The sequence below is a fragment of the Podarcis bocagei genome (assembly GCF_964188305.1).
Source record: "Podarcis bocagei genome assembly, chromosome: 6".
Taxonomy (NCBI): Eukaryota; Metazoa; Chordata; class Lepidosauria; order Squamata; family Lacertidae; genus Podarcis; species Podarcis bocagei.
Window position 1 is genome coordinate 3,903,149 of NC_138130.1, and position 20,270 is coordinate 3,923,418.

Below are 20,270 nucleotides of genomic sequence, written 5' to 3' on the forward strand. Positions count from 1 at the left end.
TTTGCTCCGTTGAACCCTTAACAGAATTCACTAAGTGCAAGCTTTCAGTTTCATTTTTGATGAAAATATTTGTAATTGAGACAATGAGCAGCAACAGTAGCTCACCATGTCACACCTCTTTCTGTCGGCTTGAAACACCAAAGCTTTTAAAACTGTACAGCAATCTCGAAACCGAGCATACACATTTACAATATCTACTATTGTCTAGATCAAAACAAATTAACTGCTTTTATAAGTGGGGAGGGGGGGTAAATGAATAGACATTTAAGCTGAAATTATTGAAGATGTTAGGTGTCAAAAAACAGAAAGCAATTTAAACTGCATTGTAAATATGAAAAGCAAGTGATTGCAGCACTGAACTCAGCATTCACAGCTCTTTAAAAAGACTCACTTTACATAGGGAGCAGAGGTTAAATCCAAACGTCTGTGCATTTCGAGATCCTGCATTCATGTAGTTTCCCATTAGCAATACTAGTTCCAGAAGCTTACTGAAGCTCCTGCTCTTCTTTATCTCTTCACAGGCAGCACTGACAGCCATGATGTCAGGTTTGATGTTATTCACCTGCTCCTCAAACTGAAGCTTAAAAAGAATAGCACTCAGCCGTGGCTTCAGCCTCTTTACACTGCTCATCTGATTGAAAAGGGAAAAAAGTTCTCTTTTAAAACCTGTTATGCTTTAGCATGGAGCAGGTTGGTTTAATCTTGGATGATTTACAGGTATGACAAATGGACTGAAGCCAAAGCTCATGCCTATATACTACCCCAAAATAGATGAATGAACGAGGAACACTTGTTTGAGCAATATTTAACTTGTGAATAATTATCCTTCTCAGCTATATTTAACTTGTGAATATACTAAGCCAAAAAGCCCACTAGCATTTCTTCTGGTCTTCCAGGTGCTTCTTATCAAGCTGTTTGCACAGCACCACACATTACTATTGGGGTACATTAGTGCATAAGCAGTTGCTCAGGCCATAATAAAGTTTGAGTGACACATATATATTTCTAAGCATAATTATTCAGAAAATGTTATAGGAGAATTATTTGTGTATATGTGTTCTTGGGACTGCAAGTCTCTTCATTCTTTTTCTGCTTCACTATTCTAAATTCAGGGGATAAGGTGGCAGAAGTGCATAAGCAAAATCCCTGCAGTATATCAAAACCCCAGCATTATCTTGGACTTTTTTTGCCTCTAACAAGGACACTGTTCAAACACTCATAGCCCTTACTGCCATCAAACAACCAAAAGAAACTAGAAGGCAAGTGCCCAGTTTTCTACATTTGTTATGTAGAAGAGCCAAAAATACAGCTTGAGGTAAAATACTAAAATACTTTTCAAAGATTCAAAAATTATAGTGATATTGTTAGCATCACATATGAAGCAGAAGGAACAGTGCTACTCACCACAATACAGAACTGTTCTGGTTCAGACAAGTTTTCATATTCACTCTTCATTTTGGACAATTCATTCAGTTGTTTTTGTTCAGGAAGGTGTTTTATTAGATTCTATGTATCATGAAAATATATGAAATATATTAAGAGTTTTCACGGTCTTTTCTCAGTAAATGTTCCCATGAGGTTTTATTTTACACAACCAGTTCAAAAAAATTTCAATTCAGTCTTACAAAGAATCAAAGGAATTTGCTCAAACAGCAACACATGTAAAGAAAAAAAGGATTTTATCACTAAAAAAAAGAAAACTAAAACTGACTCCAGTGAGAAAATAGAATTCAAGTGTTGAGTGCAAAAGCGGAAATTCCTGATTTTTAAAAGTGCAAGTTTCCATTTTCTTCACTACTTGAAAACTGTTGTAATCATAGCCTCAGGAAAAAAAGCTTAGTAGCAGTCAATAAACAGCCTTCAAAAGAAATGCCATACAAGAATATGGGGGTGGGGGAAAACAGTTTTTTAATGAATGCTGACAACTGGAAATTATTTTCTCATGGAGAAGTGAACTCTTAAGTGGGTTACTGTACTGGCCTCCTAGTCAGAACCTGGCAATTCTAATTCCCAGAAAACATTAATGTTGAATTTCTATGCTACAATAAATATTCCTTAAATTTTATGTGAGTTTAAACACTGACTAAGTTATTACTCTGATTACACTGTTGAATAAGTTGTGTGGTTTTTTTAAAAAAGCAAAAAATGTTATTATTTACATCAGTTACTATGCTTGTTTATTTGGGCAAACTGCTTTTTGTTTGTATGGCGATACCACATAGAAAATTTGTGCCAATAAACATATAACCTTTAAATAAAAGTAAACTATTAAAAGTACATCATTACAGTCTAACTTAAGAACTGATCTAGACAAGGGCGGGGAAGAACTGATCTAGACAAGGTATTTAGCACTAGGATTTAAATCTACACCAATGACATTATTCAGCACAGATAACAAATTTACAGTTTGATGGCACTCAACTCAAGCTACCAATTGTACCAGATGATATAAACAAAAGGGCTGGAAATTCTGTAGCTCTGTAGAGCTTTGCACAAAGGTTTTAACCAACAAACTAATGCTGTGTGAGCCCACTTGACAGAATAAAGCCTGAGGTTTTACAACAAAACCCTGTACCTTAAAGGTGGGAGGGTTTGATATTCATACCACACATGGCCTAATAGAAAGTGAATGATGTAGAACCTTCATTAGAACATTCTCCTTCTCCCACTAGTGGCCTATGCTACTAGATGGCTGTCAAGAGAGACCATACATTAGTTAAGCCCTAATTACAACCATCTCCACTTACATCATCACATTCACTAGCACAGCTGGGGGGGGGGAGGTATCAATATATACCACAATTTATACAACGCTTCTTGCTCTAATTCTTGGCTGCTGTATTGCTTCAGAGAGATTTCATGCCATTTTATTCATCTCCTATCACTTGGGATATTTAAACCGAATGTTTTTAGAAAGCTAAAGCAATTGGGGCGGTTTGTCACTGAACTGCAAGAATAGAGTACACTTGTCACTTCGAAAACTTGAAGTATGGATAGTCAGTGATATTTAGTGAAGCCCATCCACAGGCAAAAGTGGCTTACACTCTCACAACAGAACTTCTTCCCCTCCCACCTGTGCAGTTTCCAAATCGACTCCAGAGAGTTGATGGGACCTTCCAAAGTAGAAGTGGGGAGCTTGGAGAAGCAGGTGAAGAGGAAAATGAATTCTGCTTATACAATGTTGAATATCATCCCATCACTCTCCACACTTCAAGAAAACCAGTTCATCCCTCCACCCCAAAGTCTTTAAGCCCAGGAACAAAGAAAACTCCAGACAATCCCCAATATTTCAACTATCCCTATTTGCTATATCATGTAGCCTACTAAGTGACTACATCTGCACTGGATTGGCTTTGCAGTGAATAGTGCTTTGAGGCATTAGCTTGAACCTCATGATCTTTTGCTCCTTCCATGTTTTATTGTAGCTTTTTCAATGGTTGTAACCAGCCCAGGTGCTATGATGATGATTTAGGAGACGTTTAGGAGAGTATTCTTTTCATCACTGGAATTACATCAGGCTAGTTTTATTTTAAACTTACATCCTGCCCTTCTGCATTAGAAGCCAAGTCAGCTAAACATTAAACCAACAGTTTTGTATTCATAAAAACCTGATTATAAAGCTGCTTATCAGTTCACCATACCTGAAGCATAGACTCCGACAACTGGGCTTCATCTATTTCCAGTATCATCATTTTTATTTCTTCATAAGGTACCCGAAAATAACCTAAGAAGATAGCTAAGGAAAAGCACACAAACACAAACTATGCTTATCAAATGGGAACACATTTTGGCTAAGCAAAAGTAATGTTGTCCAGCTACAGTGCTTGCTGAGATGTCTACAAAAAGTTTTAAAGTGACCACTTGCTCACTTTATAAATTTGTGGCACATCAATAACTTTAGCAAGATACATGAGCTTAAATAAGGAAAGACAAATGGAAGATAAACTAGTAAATAAAATTCTCTATTAAACCTATTAGTTGCCTTTCTCACAACAGTTATCTCAAAGCTACTTACAAAAACAGACATTACAAACAATCTAAAACATTAATCAATAATATGTATCAGAGAGAAAATCCAACTGAACCCTATCCCATTACAAGCTAAGCATAAAATTAGGATCCAAAGGCCTGAGTGAATAAAAATGCTTTTGCCTGACATCTAAAAACAGAAAGCAGTGGTGCCAGGCATGCCTCCCAAGGAAAAAGCATGCCACAAATGGGGAGTCACTACTGAGAAGGCCTGTTGTCTTGTCGCCACCTCCTTTGGAAGTCACATGCAGAGAAGGGCCCACAATGATGAATGGAGGTGTCAGGGAACTGCCATCAGCTCAGAGGCGAGAGATGGAAGGGCAGTTGTGTTACAGGGAGCCTCCAAAGATCTTGCGAAGCAGTTCTTCCTCTGGCAAGGAGGAAAGCCCCGTCTCCAGTGGGGAAGGGGCGCAGGGATCAGAAGATGCTAGGGAAACCTCAACATCGAGCCTGAGCAAAGCGCAGGGGAGGCAAGTCCCCCTTTGCCAATGCCCACTTTGCGCAGTAGGTTTGCGCGCAGAGAGGGGAGGAGAAGGATGGGGGTCACACGACTGTTATGCTGGGGAAGGAATAAGGACCGCCCACTCCCAGATTCTGCTAGCGACTGAGCAGACGTGGACTTGCAACGCTCTGCACTGTAAATACTTTGTACAGATAATAAAGCCTGGAAAAGACAGGTTGGAGTCTTGCCTGTTTGCTCTCGAGCAACCACACTAGCACCTGACAGTAGGGTTCAGGTTGGTTGAAGTGGGGAGTGACGATCCTTGAGGTACGAGACTCCCGAACTGCATATGGCTTTACAACTCAAATTGTGCCTGGTAGCCACTGCAGTCATGCCAAGATTGGGGTTATGTGTTCAGACTATCATTTCTTAAAAGGAGAATAGCTGGGCTACTAGACAAAGCTGATGGAAGGCACTCTGCACCACAGAAGTCACGTGAGCCTAAAGTGCATCCAGAAGTACCCAAAAGTTACACACGTGCTCCTTCAGTGGGAGTGTAACCCCATCCAGGGCAGATCACACCCCACCCTCCAGTCTAGAGAAACCCCCACTAACTCTATCATCTTATGTGGTTTAAACTTCAGTTTAACGGCTCTTATCAAGTTCATTACTGAGGTCAGAAACAGATCTATCACACTCACTGCCACACTTGAAGATGTAAAGAAGGAATAGAGCTGTGTACCAGGAGCTGATAGGTTGGGCTGGACGGCATCTGTCTGTTTCAGGAAACAAAAGAAGGAGTGCAATGCACTCCAAAACTCTGGATAATCCCACTCAGCATTTTCACGTAGATGTTAACCTCATGAACTCTGAAACCTGCAGCACCTCACAAAGAAGGCTCATGAGCCCCAATCACCACTTTCTGAAGATGGTCAGCCAAGTAGGATCAAAACGTCTGCAAAGCAGTACTGCCCCCAGAGGTGGAGCAAGGCAGGTGCAGTGCGCTCCGGGTGCTGTTGGGGCCGCTGCCTGCCAGCAACGCTGCCAAGGAGGATGGTGGCCCTTGCGCAGGGCTCATGGCAGCGGCCTCGTGGGCGGGTTGCCCCAGGTACCGGAGAAGATAGCTATGCCCCTGACTGCCCACCCCCCAACTCAAAACAGCTGCTCCAGAAGAATACCATAGTGGATGCGAGATTGTGCCGTGACTGGAATTTCCTCACCTCAACAGCATGGATGGTGAAGTCACCATTGTCTAGCCAATAACTATCTCTTCTCCCAAGCCACTGGAGAAACTTACTAATTCTGCTGTGGGAGCAAGCTGAGAGCTCATCCACACTTCTGCTTGTCCCATGTTTTCTAGGTAAGAGTGCAAGAGGTTTTTTGTTTGCCCCACTGCTTACCCTGGGAAAATCTGCTGTTTACCACTGAATTGTTTCACATGTCAATCTGCAGAAAACTGACATTTGTTACGATTCACTGTAAACAGAGGGTTTTCCCTGGGGAGGCGGCAGGGCAAATGAAAAACCTCTCAGAAAGTACAGGACAAGCCAAGAGAAACAAGCTCATTAGAAAGATCCCCATTGAAGATGGCAAATACTGAATAAAGAAAATTTCTGAGTTTAAATATAAACAACAACCATCTACTGATAGTTATATTTGTTTCTGATGGATAATCTTCCAGAAATTTATGTACTTTTGCAATTTAGTTTCCAATGTCTGAAAGCTCTGGTATGTACAGTAATGAATCCTACGCTCACCATTACATAAGTTAAACCTACTGTTGATATTGTTGTTATACAGGGGTAAGCTAGCATAACTTCCTCCATATGTTGGAATCATGCTGCTTGAGACTGATCGGAGGTGAAGTTCAGCAACATATGGAGGACACCATGGCGACAATCCGTGCTTTAATACAAATTAAAAGTTTAAAATTTCTGTTTTAAGCTGTTTCTATTTTAGCTGTAAGCCACAGTGAGTCCTAAATATAGTAATAATACAATACAGTAAGTAGAACACACTGTTATTTTCAAAAAAATCTGATACTCTAAAATGTTTTAAACAAAGTAAAGCATTTACATACAAAGGTTTTGAGCAGTCTTTGGATCCAAAATTTTGAGTTCTTTGATTCGTTTTTTAATACTTCTCTCTTCAATATTTTCATCTTTTTTTACTGTCAAAAAGCACAACAATGTTATTAGCACACAATAATGTTAAGCATCAAATATTTCTCTAAAGATACATATTTTGTTGTGGTTTTGAAATTAAATATGAATAAAAATAAGCACAATGCAAGTGCAGAAAGTTCCATTCCTTACATATGAGAAGCACATAACAAGATTCATGTTGCTAGATTTTAAACGTAAGCAGGAAAGCCACAACCCTAAGCCCCAATCTGCACCACTGCTGGAGATTAGGAATGGGTGGAGATATTCCCACCAAAGGCATGGGCAGTATAGGTGACAAAAGGCCCCAAAATGTGGCATTATGCTGAAGACAAAGCAGGACAGTGATGCATTCACTGTACCAAAGCCAGTCTGATTGCCAAGTATGATCACAATCCAAGCTTCTCTACTGTGCCAACCTGGAACTAGCAAAGCAAAAAAGTAAAAGCCTTCCATCACAGGAGGCGCTAGCAGGAAAACTTCATAGTGGTCAATGTTCTGCCCCACAACTCAGTTGGGGCTTTGGATTGCTATCCTAACAGTGCTCTCACTCACACTCTATCTCTCTCTCTCTCTCTCTCTCTCTCTCTCTCTCTCACTCTCTCTCACACACACACACACACACACACACACACCTGTGACAGCAATTTGGCTTCAAGAGCACAATAAACTATGGCTGTGGAAAGAAATTGCTTCCTTACACGTTAGGTTTCATATAGCCATCTGCTTGGGACCACAATGTGCAACCCCAAACCAGCAGCAGGAACCAAGGCAAGGTACCAATCTAATGACTCTACGGTAGTAGTAAGTGGTACATAAGAATAACTAGAGCCTACAACTTTCTCTAACAGCATACTGGTGCTGTGAGTGCCAACAATTATCCAGCTAAAACTGGGCTAATGAAAAACAAAAGGGGTATTAGCATGCTTCAGAGAACCCTAAGGTTTGCAAAATTACAAACAACAGTCGTACCTTGGTTCCCAAATGCCAAAAACCCAGAAGTGTTCCGGTTTTCAAACATTTTTCGGAAGCCAAATAGCAGCTGTCAGCTATTGTATCCAGGGTGCCTGCATCAATCAGAAGCTGTGTCTTGGTTTTCAAACATTTCGGAAGTCAAACGGACTTCTGGAACGGATTAAGTTTGGCGCTTTTGTTTTTGCTATTTATTTTCTTTTTGAGTTTTTTGGTTAATTTGTTTTTGTGATTATGTGGAATCCAGTTCAGCTACCAACTGATTGTGTGACTACAGAAATGGATAAACGCCCCCCACCCAAACAGTGACTATCATCAGGGCAGATAAGAAATTGTTTAAATTTTAATTTTTATCATCTACAATGCCGTTTTATTTATTTTGTAGTACAGAACATTCATTATTGCTTTCATTTTATGGATCAATGGTCTCGTTAGATAGTAAAGTTCATGTTAAATTGCTGTTTTAGGGGTTGTTTTTAAAAGTCTGGAGCGGATTAATCCGTTTTGCATTACTTTCTATGGGAAAGCACACCTTGGTTATGGAACGGATGTCCGGAATGGATTACATTTGAGAACCAAGGCACCACTGTAATCACTTAAAAATTTGCAAGAGGACAACACACATGCACACATACCAAAGTCAGCCCAATGAACACTAAGCATGCTCAGTAGCCACAGAATTAAGATGATTAGGTACAGGAAGCAGAAACCAGAAAACAGTGGGGTAATGGAAGGGATTGAAGCAGGGATCTGTTGGAGGTTGGGGGGTGCATTTTTGTGGAGGCGCAACCAGGCACCCCCCCCAGGCTCCATCATTGGAGACTGGCTCTGGGGCGCAAATCACACCTAGCCACAGCTCCGCTCTCAGATCAGGTCTGACCTGGGGGCGGAGTGGAGAAGCGGCAGCAGCAGAGTTGCTGCCAGCTCCCTCGTGCCCAGCCTCAGGTCTAAACCAGGAGTTGAGTGTAGGAGAGGTGGCGGCAGCAGCAGCATTGCTGTATCTCCAGAGATTAAAATAACCATTATCTCAGTTTCCAGCCACACCCACATTTCATGGTGAACATTCTTCACAGCCCCTCAAGGCAGTGGGGAGGGAGGGAAAGAGGCATCATCGCTCCCAAACGAAAAATACGGTAAGCTATGCCCACACAACATCAAACTGCTATGGGCTGAGCTATTTTTCGAATCACTGTAACCAAATACAGTGGTACCTCAGGTTAAGAACTTAATTCGTTCTGGAGATCTGTTCTTAACCTGAAACTGTTCTTAACCTGAAGCACCAATTTAGCTAATGGGGCCTCCTGCTGCTGCTGTGCCACCGCTGCATGATTTCTGTTCTCATCCTGAAGCAGAGTTCTTAACCCAAGGTAATATTTCTGGGTTAGCGGAGTCTGTAACCTGAAGCGTATGTAACCTGAAGCGTATGTAACCCGAGGTACCACTGTACAGTGCATTTAATACACAATCAACAATCAAGAGTTGTTTATCAAGCAAGCGTCTGCAACTTGAACAAGTTTCATACTCAAAATCAAAAGTATGAATAGCAGCTTTGCATGAACCACCACCAGAGCACCACTCATCTATTTAAAGCCAATGAAGATTAATGTGGAGATGGAGGTAGTGATATTCTGATTTCAGCTGCACTTCTCTTATACCACTGAAGCACATGGAGTTCTAGGCAGTCACTTCCTGTGCTCCCTACTTTCTCCATTTTTCAATAAAGGCCATCAAGTCATGATCAGTTTAATACACGCACACCCCCCCCTCAAAAATCACAAATCTGTGTCTTGCATTCCCAACTTTGAACTATTGTACATCCCATTACAAAACATTGACCAAAAATTGTCGTATGTTATATGCTCCTTTTCCTAATTCTTCCTAATTACAATTCATATGGTATCACTTATAAAAGGCCTTAGGTAAGCCAAAGTACTATTCAACTTGGTTCTCAGACAGCACGTGTAGATGTTCAACTGTAGTTGTAAGAAATTCTGATGTTTCAATCAAAATCAACTAGGCTCATTTTCTAACCTAATAAGAATTTAAAACAAAACAATTAGTTACTTACGGGGTTTTTTACAACAAAACGTAAGCTCCAGCTTGCCTAAAAGATCAGCACTCTCATACTTCCCATCATTTGCCTTAATCCAGAAACAGTTCTCATTCATTTCTTGTGGTCTAATCTGCAAATATAATAACATAACTGCTGAGTGATAGCACATTAGCTACAGATATATAATAGAAGTCACGCACAAAATATGGAAGTTGATCATATAGCTGATAACGATAAAGAGAAAGTAATATTAGTTCTTTCCAATGACTTAGAAGAGTTCGAAATTAGCAGGGCGCCAGGTGAATTTCACCTAAAGATTCTCTATTTGTGAGCACCTCAGAAAGTCTGGGTGCCAATTTTTGCCCCTGGCTGACACTCAAGGATTACTGAAATGTATGTGCTTTGAAGCCTCAAAGTATACGTTAAGGATAGACAATACAGTGATACATCGGGACGAATACGCTTCGGGTTAGGCAAATTCGGGTTGCGCTCGCAGCGATCCAGAAGTAACGGAGCGCGTTACTTCCGGGTTTTGCCGTGCGCGCATGCGCAGACCGTCAAAATGACGTCACACGCATGTGCAGAAGTGTTGAAACGTGACCCGCGCACGCACAGACGTTACGTTCGCTTCGTGAATCTTTCTTTAGTATCTTTTGGGCGCCTTCATAACCCAGGTAATACAGTTGGGGGGTGACAGACCAATAGACGTGGCTTTTTTAGCCATGGTTTTCTGCCATTTGCTGACAAATTCCTCATTGGTCAGGTGTTGGTACAAACCCTTCCCTAGATCAAACACTGAAATTCTGAGCCAATGTTTTAGGGCAGCCCACCACGCTTTAGTTGAAATTGGGCATTCACCAGCTTCTAACAGAAGTATGGAGCTGGGGACACAGTTGGGTACCTGCAGCAGAGATCGTAGAAATTTTGCCTGAAAGCCATCTAGCTTTGGCAGGTCCCCATTATGCCAGACATTTGCAGCGTACAGGAGTTGGGGAACGGGTTTTGCGTTGAAAACCCTTAAGGCTGCTGGAACGTATTTGCCGCCCTTTGTGAAAAAGAATCTGAATATGGCTAGCTTTGTGATCTCCGCCTTTTGAAGGGAGGTTTGCCAGTGGTGCTTCCAAGATCCTGTATGATGGAATGTGAGCCCTAGGTAACTGAAGTATTTGATCTGTTCAAGGTTATGGCCATCTAGCACCCATTTAGACCGGGAGAAGCTTTTTTCGAAATCCAAAATTTTAGATTTTTCATAAGTAATGGATAAACCATTTCCAGAACAGTAATCAGAAAATTTCCTCAGCAGATAATTCAAACCCGGCCTGGAACGTGAGATGATGGCCGCGTCATCAGCATATAACAACAAGGGGGTCCTTCTTATTCCTATTTTTGGAAGGTGTCCATCTGGGTCCATTAAGCTCTCTTCTGGGTCATTTAAGAATAGACAAAACAATGTGGGGGCCAAAATGCATCCCTGTCTCACCCCCCTAGTCATCTCAATGCTGTTCGATAACTGTCCTTTGTCAGCCCTCAGACCTGCAGTTTGGTTCCATTGCACAGGGCTTTTATAAGAAAGAGGAGTCGTTTGTCCTGCAAAATCAGATTTAATTTGGACCATAGCTGGGATCTGGGGATGGAGTCAAACGCTGATTTCAGATCCATGAAGGCCACAAAGAGTTTACCCTGTAGAGGCCTGGTATACTTCTCGGCTAGGAAGGACAGCATTACAGTGGTCTGATGTTGAATGGTTCTGACGAAAGGCTGCCTGGGCTTCAGATAGTATATTATGTTCATTTAGAAAAGTTGTCAGTTTGCTACTGAGGAATTGGGCATACAGCTTCCCAATTATTGAGAGCAGGCTAATTGGCCTATAATTGGAGGGTACATTTGGGTGGCCTCTCTTAAAGATTGGGACTACTATAGCATGATTCCAGCTATATGGTACCTTACCCGAGTTATTTACTACCGTATAACAGTTATTAGAGCTTTACCATAACACTACCTGGAGAAATTAGGCCTTGTCTCAACGACACATGCTCTGGTTATAGCCTGGCTAGATCTACTGTATTGTGCCACCGGTTTGAAATTTACGGCATGTAATGCCTTAAAGGAAAATATTATGAAAATGATATATAGGTGGTACATGACCCCAGTCAAGCTAGCAAAAATCTACCATTTGCCTGACAATAAGTGTTGGAAATGCAAAGAAATTGAAGGTACTTTCTATCACCTTTGGTGGACGTGCCCGAAGATTAAGGCTTTCTGGGAAATGATATATAACGAAATGAAAAAGGTACTTAAATGTACTTTCCCTAAGAAACCAGAGGCCTTTCTCTTGGGCATTGTCGGCCAATTGGTGCCAAAGAAAGACAGAACTTTTTTTATGTACGCTACTACAGCAGCAAGAGTTCTTATCGCAAAGCATTGGAAGACCCAAGATCTACCCACTCTGGAGGAATGGCAGATGAAGGTGATTGACTACATGGGACTGGCTGAAATGACTGGCAGAATCCGTGACCAGGGGAAAGAGACGGCAGATGAAGATTGGAAGAAATTCAAAATTTATCTTAAGAAGTATTGTAAAATTAATGAATGTTAAAATGTTGAGGTTTTAGAAAAAGAGGGATTACAGCTGTAAAAGAGTAAGTAGATTAAGTAAAAGTAAAAATAAGGGAAAATCTGATAAAACCAAGGGGTAGGATTTGCTGAAATAGGTTCGGAAATTGGGATGTAGAAAGGGGAGGTATGGGGAAGTCGGCGAAGTAAGGTTAAGAAAAAAAGGATATGAAATTATACTTGTTTGTTTGTTTTATGTATTGTTTGTGTTCAGAAAAACTGAAAAACCAATAAAAATTTATAAAAAAAAATAGATCTACTATATTGTGCTCTACATAAGAGTCATTTCTAAAAACATTTGAGAAACTTCAGTTGGTACAACACAATGCTTAGAAACTAAACCACCAGAGTCTGTTATAACTATTATGTGCAGTTTATATTGCTATTTCTTTCTGGACACACTTTAAAATACTGCCCTTGACCTTTAAAGCTCTAGTTAATTAGGACTACATTACCTGAAAAACCATCTGCACCTATATGAGCCTGCCAAAACTTTCCCATTGGTGGCCCTGTTCTCTAGCCAATAATAGGAGACAGGGAAGGCTGATGGGAAGCAGAGGCAGGGCTTTTTCAGTGGTGGTACATACGGAATAAAATCACCTCGGAAGTATGCCTGGAACCCTACCTAGCAATGTTGAAAATGACTCTCAAAACTTTTTTATTTCAATTGATTAAAAAAAAAAAAAGTAAAGTCACCTATGTCCGTTTTATGGTTCATTTTAAAGGGCTCTGTTTTCACTTTAAACCGGTTTTAATGTTTTATTATTTCCGTACAACACCTTGTGAGGACATTTGTGCTAAAATGTGAGATACAGTTCTCTTAATAAAGGAATAAAAATAAATAAACTAATACCAGTGTCTAATAATTCAGTTCTACTTAGAATTTTGCAAAATATGCTTTCCGTTTATTTACCTTTAACCAGTTCAGTCTTTTCATAGTGACCTCAGGTTTAAATTCTTTTTTAGGCTTCAATCCATAAGGCAGTACTTGAGGAGGAGGAGAACACTGTGCTCCTGGCAATGTCTGTAGTGGTGGTGGTGGTGGTGGTGGCGGCGGCACACCAAAAGGAGGAGCCTTTCCTGAACTACTAGTCAATGAAGGTGGCAATGGGGGTGGCGGTGGCGGTGGAGCTCCAGCTGAAAGTGGTAATGACTTGGGTGCTGCATCAGCTAATGGGACTGGAGTCACGTGTCCTTCCAAAGATGTCACTGGACAGGCACCTACGCCATTCATTATTGAGCCATCCTGAAAAGCAAGTTTCCGATTTATGAATACAATCCCTAAATATCATTTAATAATATCAAGTTAAACTTATGAAACCCAGCATAACTACTCTGTTGTAAATTTGGCAAAGCTCATCAATAACATGCAGGTCCACTGTGTTGCTTAGCCATTTGCTACCAACCACAATGCAAAGAACTAGTATTGTGTACAAAAGCCTTATGCAGCTTAGACCCAACATTTGTGCAAATTAGTAATGCTACAATGCTGTATGTTATTCATATCACATAACTTTCTCAGACGTTTCCAGTTAGGAAACATAATAACTTGGAAGCCTTGTTGGATCAGACTAAATGTCCATCTAGTCTAGTATCCCACTTCCAATAGCAGCCAATCACATGTTCCTAAGAAGCTTACAAGCAGAGCACAGTAGCAAAAGTCCCCATCCAACCTTGTTTGTCTACAAGCAATTGCTACTCAGAAGTGTACTGTCTCCACATGTGGAGGCTACATTTAGTTATCCTTCCCAAAATGCTTCCTCCATGAAATATGTCTATCTTAAAAAAAAATACTGTACTTTTATGAAGATAATAAAAGTATAACGTAAAAATATGAATAAAGCACAAGACGCTACCAATATTAGAATTCTATCTGAAATGCATAAATGTTCTTCCTGTTCTATCTAGCATGGACTAACAGCAGTTTCTTGTTCAAGATTCTCTTATCTCCACATTGGAACCATTCTGCCCAATGGTTTAATAAATTTTTAGTTTTAAAAATATTGTCAGGGGACTGCCATTGAAAGGGGAGGGGGGCAGAAGAGTAAAGGGAGCCTCCAAAGTTGCTGAGCAGTAGCACTTCGTCAGGCAGTGGAGAGTCATGCCTCCAGTGAAGCAGAGGGACAAAGCGAGGCAAAGGCTCACAGACGGTACTGTGAGTCCAAGCACCTCGACTCAGCCAGCCTGGTAGGGAAACGGATATGCCGCTTCTGATGCCCAGTTTTCGCAAGGGGGGTTAAATGTAAGGAGGGAAGGCGGAGATTTGGGGTGTCTAAGTTCTTGTGCTGGGGAGGTGGACCGGAAAAGGCTACTCCAGGAATCTGCAAGTGACTGAGACAGACATGAACTTTGGATCTCTGAACTGTACATAGTTTGCACTTAATAAAACCTGTAAAAGACAGGTCGGAGTCCTGGCTGTTAACTCGCAAGCAACTACCTACAGACCTGACAAATATAAATATCATGTACATATTATATAAAGACAACTAAATGTATTTATAAAAATGAAAGACCTTTTATTTAATTGTATTATTGTAACTAGTTGTATAATTATCTGAAAACTTGTTTTCAAATAGTTTGATTAAAAACCAAATTTAAGGAATAAAAAATCATTTACCTTATGCTTATAAACTTTTCCATTTGCTTCAGTGTGAATAATTTTTTCTTCAATTTTTTGAAGTTGTGCTTTTGTCTCTTGATGTGCTACAAATTCATTTTCAAACTGAAATACAAGCATTAAAGTGCTATATATCATTGTATTCATTCTTTCAATGTTTAATATAACTCCTCGGTCCTTAAGCGTTACTTATATCCATTTAAACTAAAGTTCAGCACATATTTACCTGGGAGTAAGTCATAGTGTAGTGTACACAGGGTTGCACCATTGAACAGGTAAAAATTAAGCTACAGTGATAGAATATGGCCAATAATAGTGTGACACCAGTGGAAAAAATGACTAAGATGAATAGATTTGAATACTAAGAACATACAATTTCCACAGAAATAACCTGTTATGCACATGATAATTACCATCTTCCATTAGCCACACTGGGGAAATAAGGACAAATGCAGTACAAATACCTGTCTAGTTCCTAGCAGGGTGAAGCAGGTCTTTTACTTATTCCACAGGTTGATGTACTAGTTAATCATAAAAACCTCTTTGCAGTTTACATAAAATATACATTAATATTATAATAAAAACAGATATCCCCCCCAAAAAAGTAGCCTAAAACATTCCAAAATAAAACCAGCAATTTTATAAATGTACACTATAAAACAATTATTATATGTCAGGGTAGGGTTGCTTAGACCAGTGTTTCCCAACCTTTTTTGGGCAACGGCACACCTGTTTAATGAAAAAAAATCTCGCGGCACACCACCATTACAGCCCCGTGACGTCAGCGCGCAGCGTCACGCCGGGAGGGACGCACGAAAGTGAAAGTTTTCAATTTTTTCCCCTCCCCCTTGCCAGGGAACCTCCAAGCTTTGGGGGTGGGGGGGGGAGGAGGCAGCAAAGCGAGGCAGGAAGGAGAGCGCAGCTTGGCTGAGTGAGCTTTGGCAGGGGCAGGGAATGAGAGCCGCGAGGCGGGCGCTGCAGATGGAGGCGCTGCCCGCCGAGCTCGCAGCTCGCCCGTCGAAGCCTGCACGATCACCCGCCGCGGGGAGCCGGGGGCGGCGGCGCGGTTGCCGGGCAGCGGTGGGGGTGGGGGTGGTGGTGGCGGTGGCTGCTTGCCGCCCTCCTGGGCGGAGGCGGGCACGGTGGGCACCGGCACGGCCAAGGGCCCCTGCTTGGTGCCGTCGGATGTGGGAGCTCGCTCGCTCGCCGCCCCGCGTGTGCTCGCCAAGCGGCGATAGGATGTAGCGAGCGGCGATGGGGCTAGCCGGAGAAGAGAGGGCGAGCCCCCTCCGCTCCGGCCCTAAAAAGGGCAAGCCACGCCCCCTCCAGCCAGCCAGGAGGCGTGGCCGGATGGGATTCCCCTGCTCTCGCGGGGGCTGAGATGGGATTCCCCGCTCACGTGGGGGCGGATGGGATTCCCCGCTCACGTGGGGAAGGGCGTGATGCCCGCAACCCCACCTCCTGGGGCAGGCCCAGTGGCGAGCGGATGCGCAGGCCCAGTAGCGAGCGGCGATGGGATGTGGGAGCTCGCTCGCTCGGCGCCCCGCGTGTGCTCGCCGCCGCCGCCCCGCCTCTCACCGCCCAACTCGCCCGCCTCCACGGAACACAAGGCAAAGTTCCACGGCACACTAGTGTGTCGCGGAACACCGGTTGGGAAACACTGGCTTAGACAACAGAGTTTTAGTAGGCACTGAAAACAGTACAGTGGTACCTCGGGTTACATACGCTTCAGGTTACATACGCTTCGGGTTACAGACTCTGCTAATCCAGAAATAGTGCTTCAGGTTAAGAACTCTACTTCAGGATGAGAACAGAAATTGTGCTCCAGCAGCACAGCAGCAGCAGGAGGAGGCCCCATTAGCTAAAGTGGTGCTTTAGGTTAAGAACAGTTTCAAGTTAAGTACGGACCTCCGGAACGAATTAAGTACTTAACCCAAGGTACCACTGTACAGCAAATGTACCTGCATAATAATATCAATGGGCAGGGAGTTCCAAAGTGCAGGTGCTGTCCCATTGACAGACCAAATCCTTACAAGCGCAGAACAAGTATCATGTGGAATTTGTAATAGCAGTTGGGAGAGGATTTTCATCAGGAGAATGACATGGAAAAGAAGGTTTAGACAGCCCTTTCCCAAACGATTGCACCAATCCAGGAAACAGAAATCACTTGATTGCTTTTTATGTTGAAACTTAAATGTTGGATTTGAACCACAGGTCTTGGGCATCAGGCCTATTTTAGCTCTTTAAAATCATGAATTATTAACGTCTCAGAACACATTGTAATGTCTACATTTAAATTTAAGCATATCTGAATAAAACAACCTGAAATTACTAACCTTTTTTGAAAATTCTGAAGCTCTCTCTTCAAGTTCTTCTATTTTCTTTTGCTCAATACAAATATCTAATAGGAAGCCAAGGTTTGGGGTTTTAAAAAGTAATTTGAAAAGCAAGCTTTCAGCTCCTCGTCAGCCTGCCCCAAGGCTGAGCTCTGTTTGCTCACATTTCACACACAGCAGTGTCAGAGCAATCAACAGAAGATGAGTATTGAAGACTGCTTAATGGTGACTCAGTTGCCCAGTATTACTTCTCTCCCTTCTTATAAGAAGACATGTCAACACATAGCCAGCTGTGATATCAGGACAGCTAGAAAGCCCAGTAGCTATCAGAGACCACAGAAAACAGTGTTAAGTAGGAAGGTAATTGTGACCCATTATTGTGGCCCACAGCTATGCTTTCTAAGCAGTTTTTTTTAAAAGAGGAATAGGTTTGCTTTTAACCACATGCCAGCTAATCTTTTTAAACATGCTTTTTATAGGAAGAATAATAATATAAAAAGACTTACTCATTAAATGACTGAAGTCTACATCCAGTCTTTTACGATAACTAAAATCTGGGTCTACTCCACTTCGATGTAAGACTATCTGTGAAATGCACTCTTCAATTAACTTAAAATATAGTGGCCTATACAGGTGAAAGAGAAAAATACATATTGCAGAACAAGCTGAAAGTTCTTCATTCTACAAGTAATGTTGCTTCTGAGAAGCAAAGGTTTCATATTGCAGGGTTTATTATTAATATTGATTCAATTTATATCCTGCTTTTCCCCCAAAGGAGCCCACAGTGGTATGTTAAGGTTTGTTTTTTTGTGTTTTTTTTAAGAAACTTCCTCATTTCAGAAAAAAAGCACTCTTGAAGCCTGGAGGCCTGATCAAACATTACTTTCTGTGACCCTAGCATTATTCTGCCTCATGTGATACATGCCAGTCCTATGTGGTTTGATTTTAACAATCAAAATCTGATTTAAGATTGAACTGTTTAGTGTTACTTGCAATAATGATGTAACAGCTGACTATTTGTAAAGCAGATAAGAAAACTGCTAAGGGTCTTTTACATAGTGCTACATTGGTTACAACCAAAGTGTCATAATATGTCTTGTCCCACTACATAAAACAGGCCAAGAGAACAATAATATATTCACATGAAACAAGGCTCTAATGCGCGCGTGTTTTTTCCAACATAGTCATCCATTATGATGCAGCATGTTTGACATGGATAAAGGAATGGATGATATTTAAAAAAATACTAGATTGCTGGATCTGTAAGGGTATGATATGGCATGCATATCTGTGGCATGAAAAAGCAAAGGTCCATAAAGACTTTTAAAATTAAACTGTAAGGAGAAGCTTTTTTGTTGTATGGTCCAGGTATAAGAATCTACTTAAAGGGAAACCACCATAGTTGCTATCCCTCATAGAGGCTTGTGCCTTTCCTCCTGCATGGAGGAAAGGCTCCCCTTCAGCACCGGGCACTCAGCTCTAAGGCAGGCCTTGCACACAGCAAGCACAAGAAAGGCCAGCACGGCGCCTGTCTGTCTGCCCTGCCATAAGTCTGTCCATTCCTAACAGCAAGGGCTGGAAGACGGGCTGGCTGGCTGGCTGGGCTCCCTTACCCGCTTGCTTGCTTACTCCGAGGCCACCTCAGCTCCTGGCAACCAGCATGCCCTAGCCAGCCCCAGAGGCACCATTCGCCTCGGGAGCTTGTAGCTAGGGCCGCTGCAACAAACAGCTGTGCAAGCCTTTGGGAGGCAGAGAAGTGAGAGAGCATCAGGAGGGAGGGAAGGAAAGAGGCCAGTGTTGCCCATGGCACCCCTGACCATATGATTTAAAGCACCCCAGGGTTCCACAGCACACTGGTTGAAAACCACTGGTTTATTGGAACCAAGACCTGATTTCCTAATGGGGTTGCTTGAGAGTAATGAAAAACTGATTTCTAAAATGTATAAAATGTTAGTAGAATAAAATACTAAAGATGAACTGGTTAAGGAAAAAATAACAATGGACTAAAGACATAGGCCATAATATTGATATGGCTTCTTGGAAGAAGTTATGGGGAAAGGATATGAAATTTACTGCTTTGTTATACACTAAGAGGAAAGTATCTTAAAATGATGTACAGGTGGTATTTAATGCCAAATAAACTGGCCAATATGTATAAAAATGTGTCATGTAAATACTGGAAATGTATGCAGATAGATGCGTCATTCTACCCTATGTGGTGGACATGTAAAAAAGCAAAAGGTTTTTGGGAAATGATATGTAATGAAATGAAGAAAATGTTTAAATGGGCTATTCTGAAAAGACTAGAAGCTTTTCTTATAGGTATAATAGGGATGTATGTTCCAAAGAAGATGACCAGATTATTTATGTGACAACAGCAGCTAGAATATTATAAGCATGGAAATGGAAAGAAGAGAAAGTTCCCACAAAGGAGGAGTAGCTTTTGAAAATAATGGACTATGCAGAAATGGCAAGGAGATTAAGAGAGCAAAATGATGAACTTTTTATAGAAGAATGGAGGACTTTCGTGGACTATTTTAAAAAGTATTACAGTCAAGTGAAATCACAGGCAGGAATCGAGATAAAAGCAGTATAAGAAAAATGATAAATTGTAAAAGAGAAACTTTTTGTAATGAAGATATAATGCAGTAGAAAGGGTTTGAGTATTAACACTGTGGAGGTAAGGGTGGGAAGTCCAGAAGAGACTCATTTTCTAGAATTGTCAATTGGGATTTGGCACAGAAACCACCCTGTTTGCATAACATGATGACCTCCGTCAGGAGAAAGACAGGGGCAGTGTGTCCCTGTTAATCCTCCTTGACATTTCAGGGATACCATCAAGCACTGTATACTCCTGGAGAGGCTATCATAGTTGGGGGTGGATGGCCACTATTTTGCATTGGTTCCAGTCATACTTGGATGGCCGTCTGCAGTGGGCGATGCTTTGGGTGTGTTTTTTTGGCACCATGAGGCCTTCAATGTAGGGTCCCTCAGGGCTCAATTCTTTCCGCCATGTTACGTAATATCTACACGAAGCCTGGGTTTT

The 20,270-nt window shown here is 41.6% G+C and overlaps 1 protein-coding gene across 1 annotated transcript in view; it reads right to left on the bottom strand.

The window, feature by feature from the left end:
• The window catches only part of DIAPH3 (diaphanous related formin 3), a 118,288-nt gene that overhangs the window by 76,902 nt on the left and 21,116 nt on the right, over window positions 1-20,270 (bottom strand). The window contains exons 13-21 of the mRNA XM_081198299.1: window positions 17,731-17,849; window positions 17,225-17,289; window positions 14,889-14,993; window positions 13,185-13,517; window positions 9,674-9,788; window positions 6,552-6,641; window positions 3,642-3,736; window positions 1,405-1,506; window positions 392-631 (exon numbers count right to left, since the gene is read on the bottom strand). Of these exons, the coding sequence (XP_081054425.1) occupies window positions 392-631; window positions 1,405-1,506; window positions 3,642-3,736; window positions 6,552-6,641; window positions 9,674-9,788; window positions 13,185-13,517; window positions 14,889-14,993; window positions 17,225-17,289; window positions 17,731-17,849 (1,264 nt within the window). The remainder of the gene's footprint in view (window positions 1-391; window positions 632-1,404; window positions 1,507-3,641; window positions 3,737-6,551; window positions 6,642-9,673; window positions 9,789-13,184; window positions 13,518-14,888; window positions 14,994-17,224; window positions 17,290-17,730; window positions 17,850-20,270) is intronic.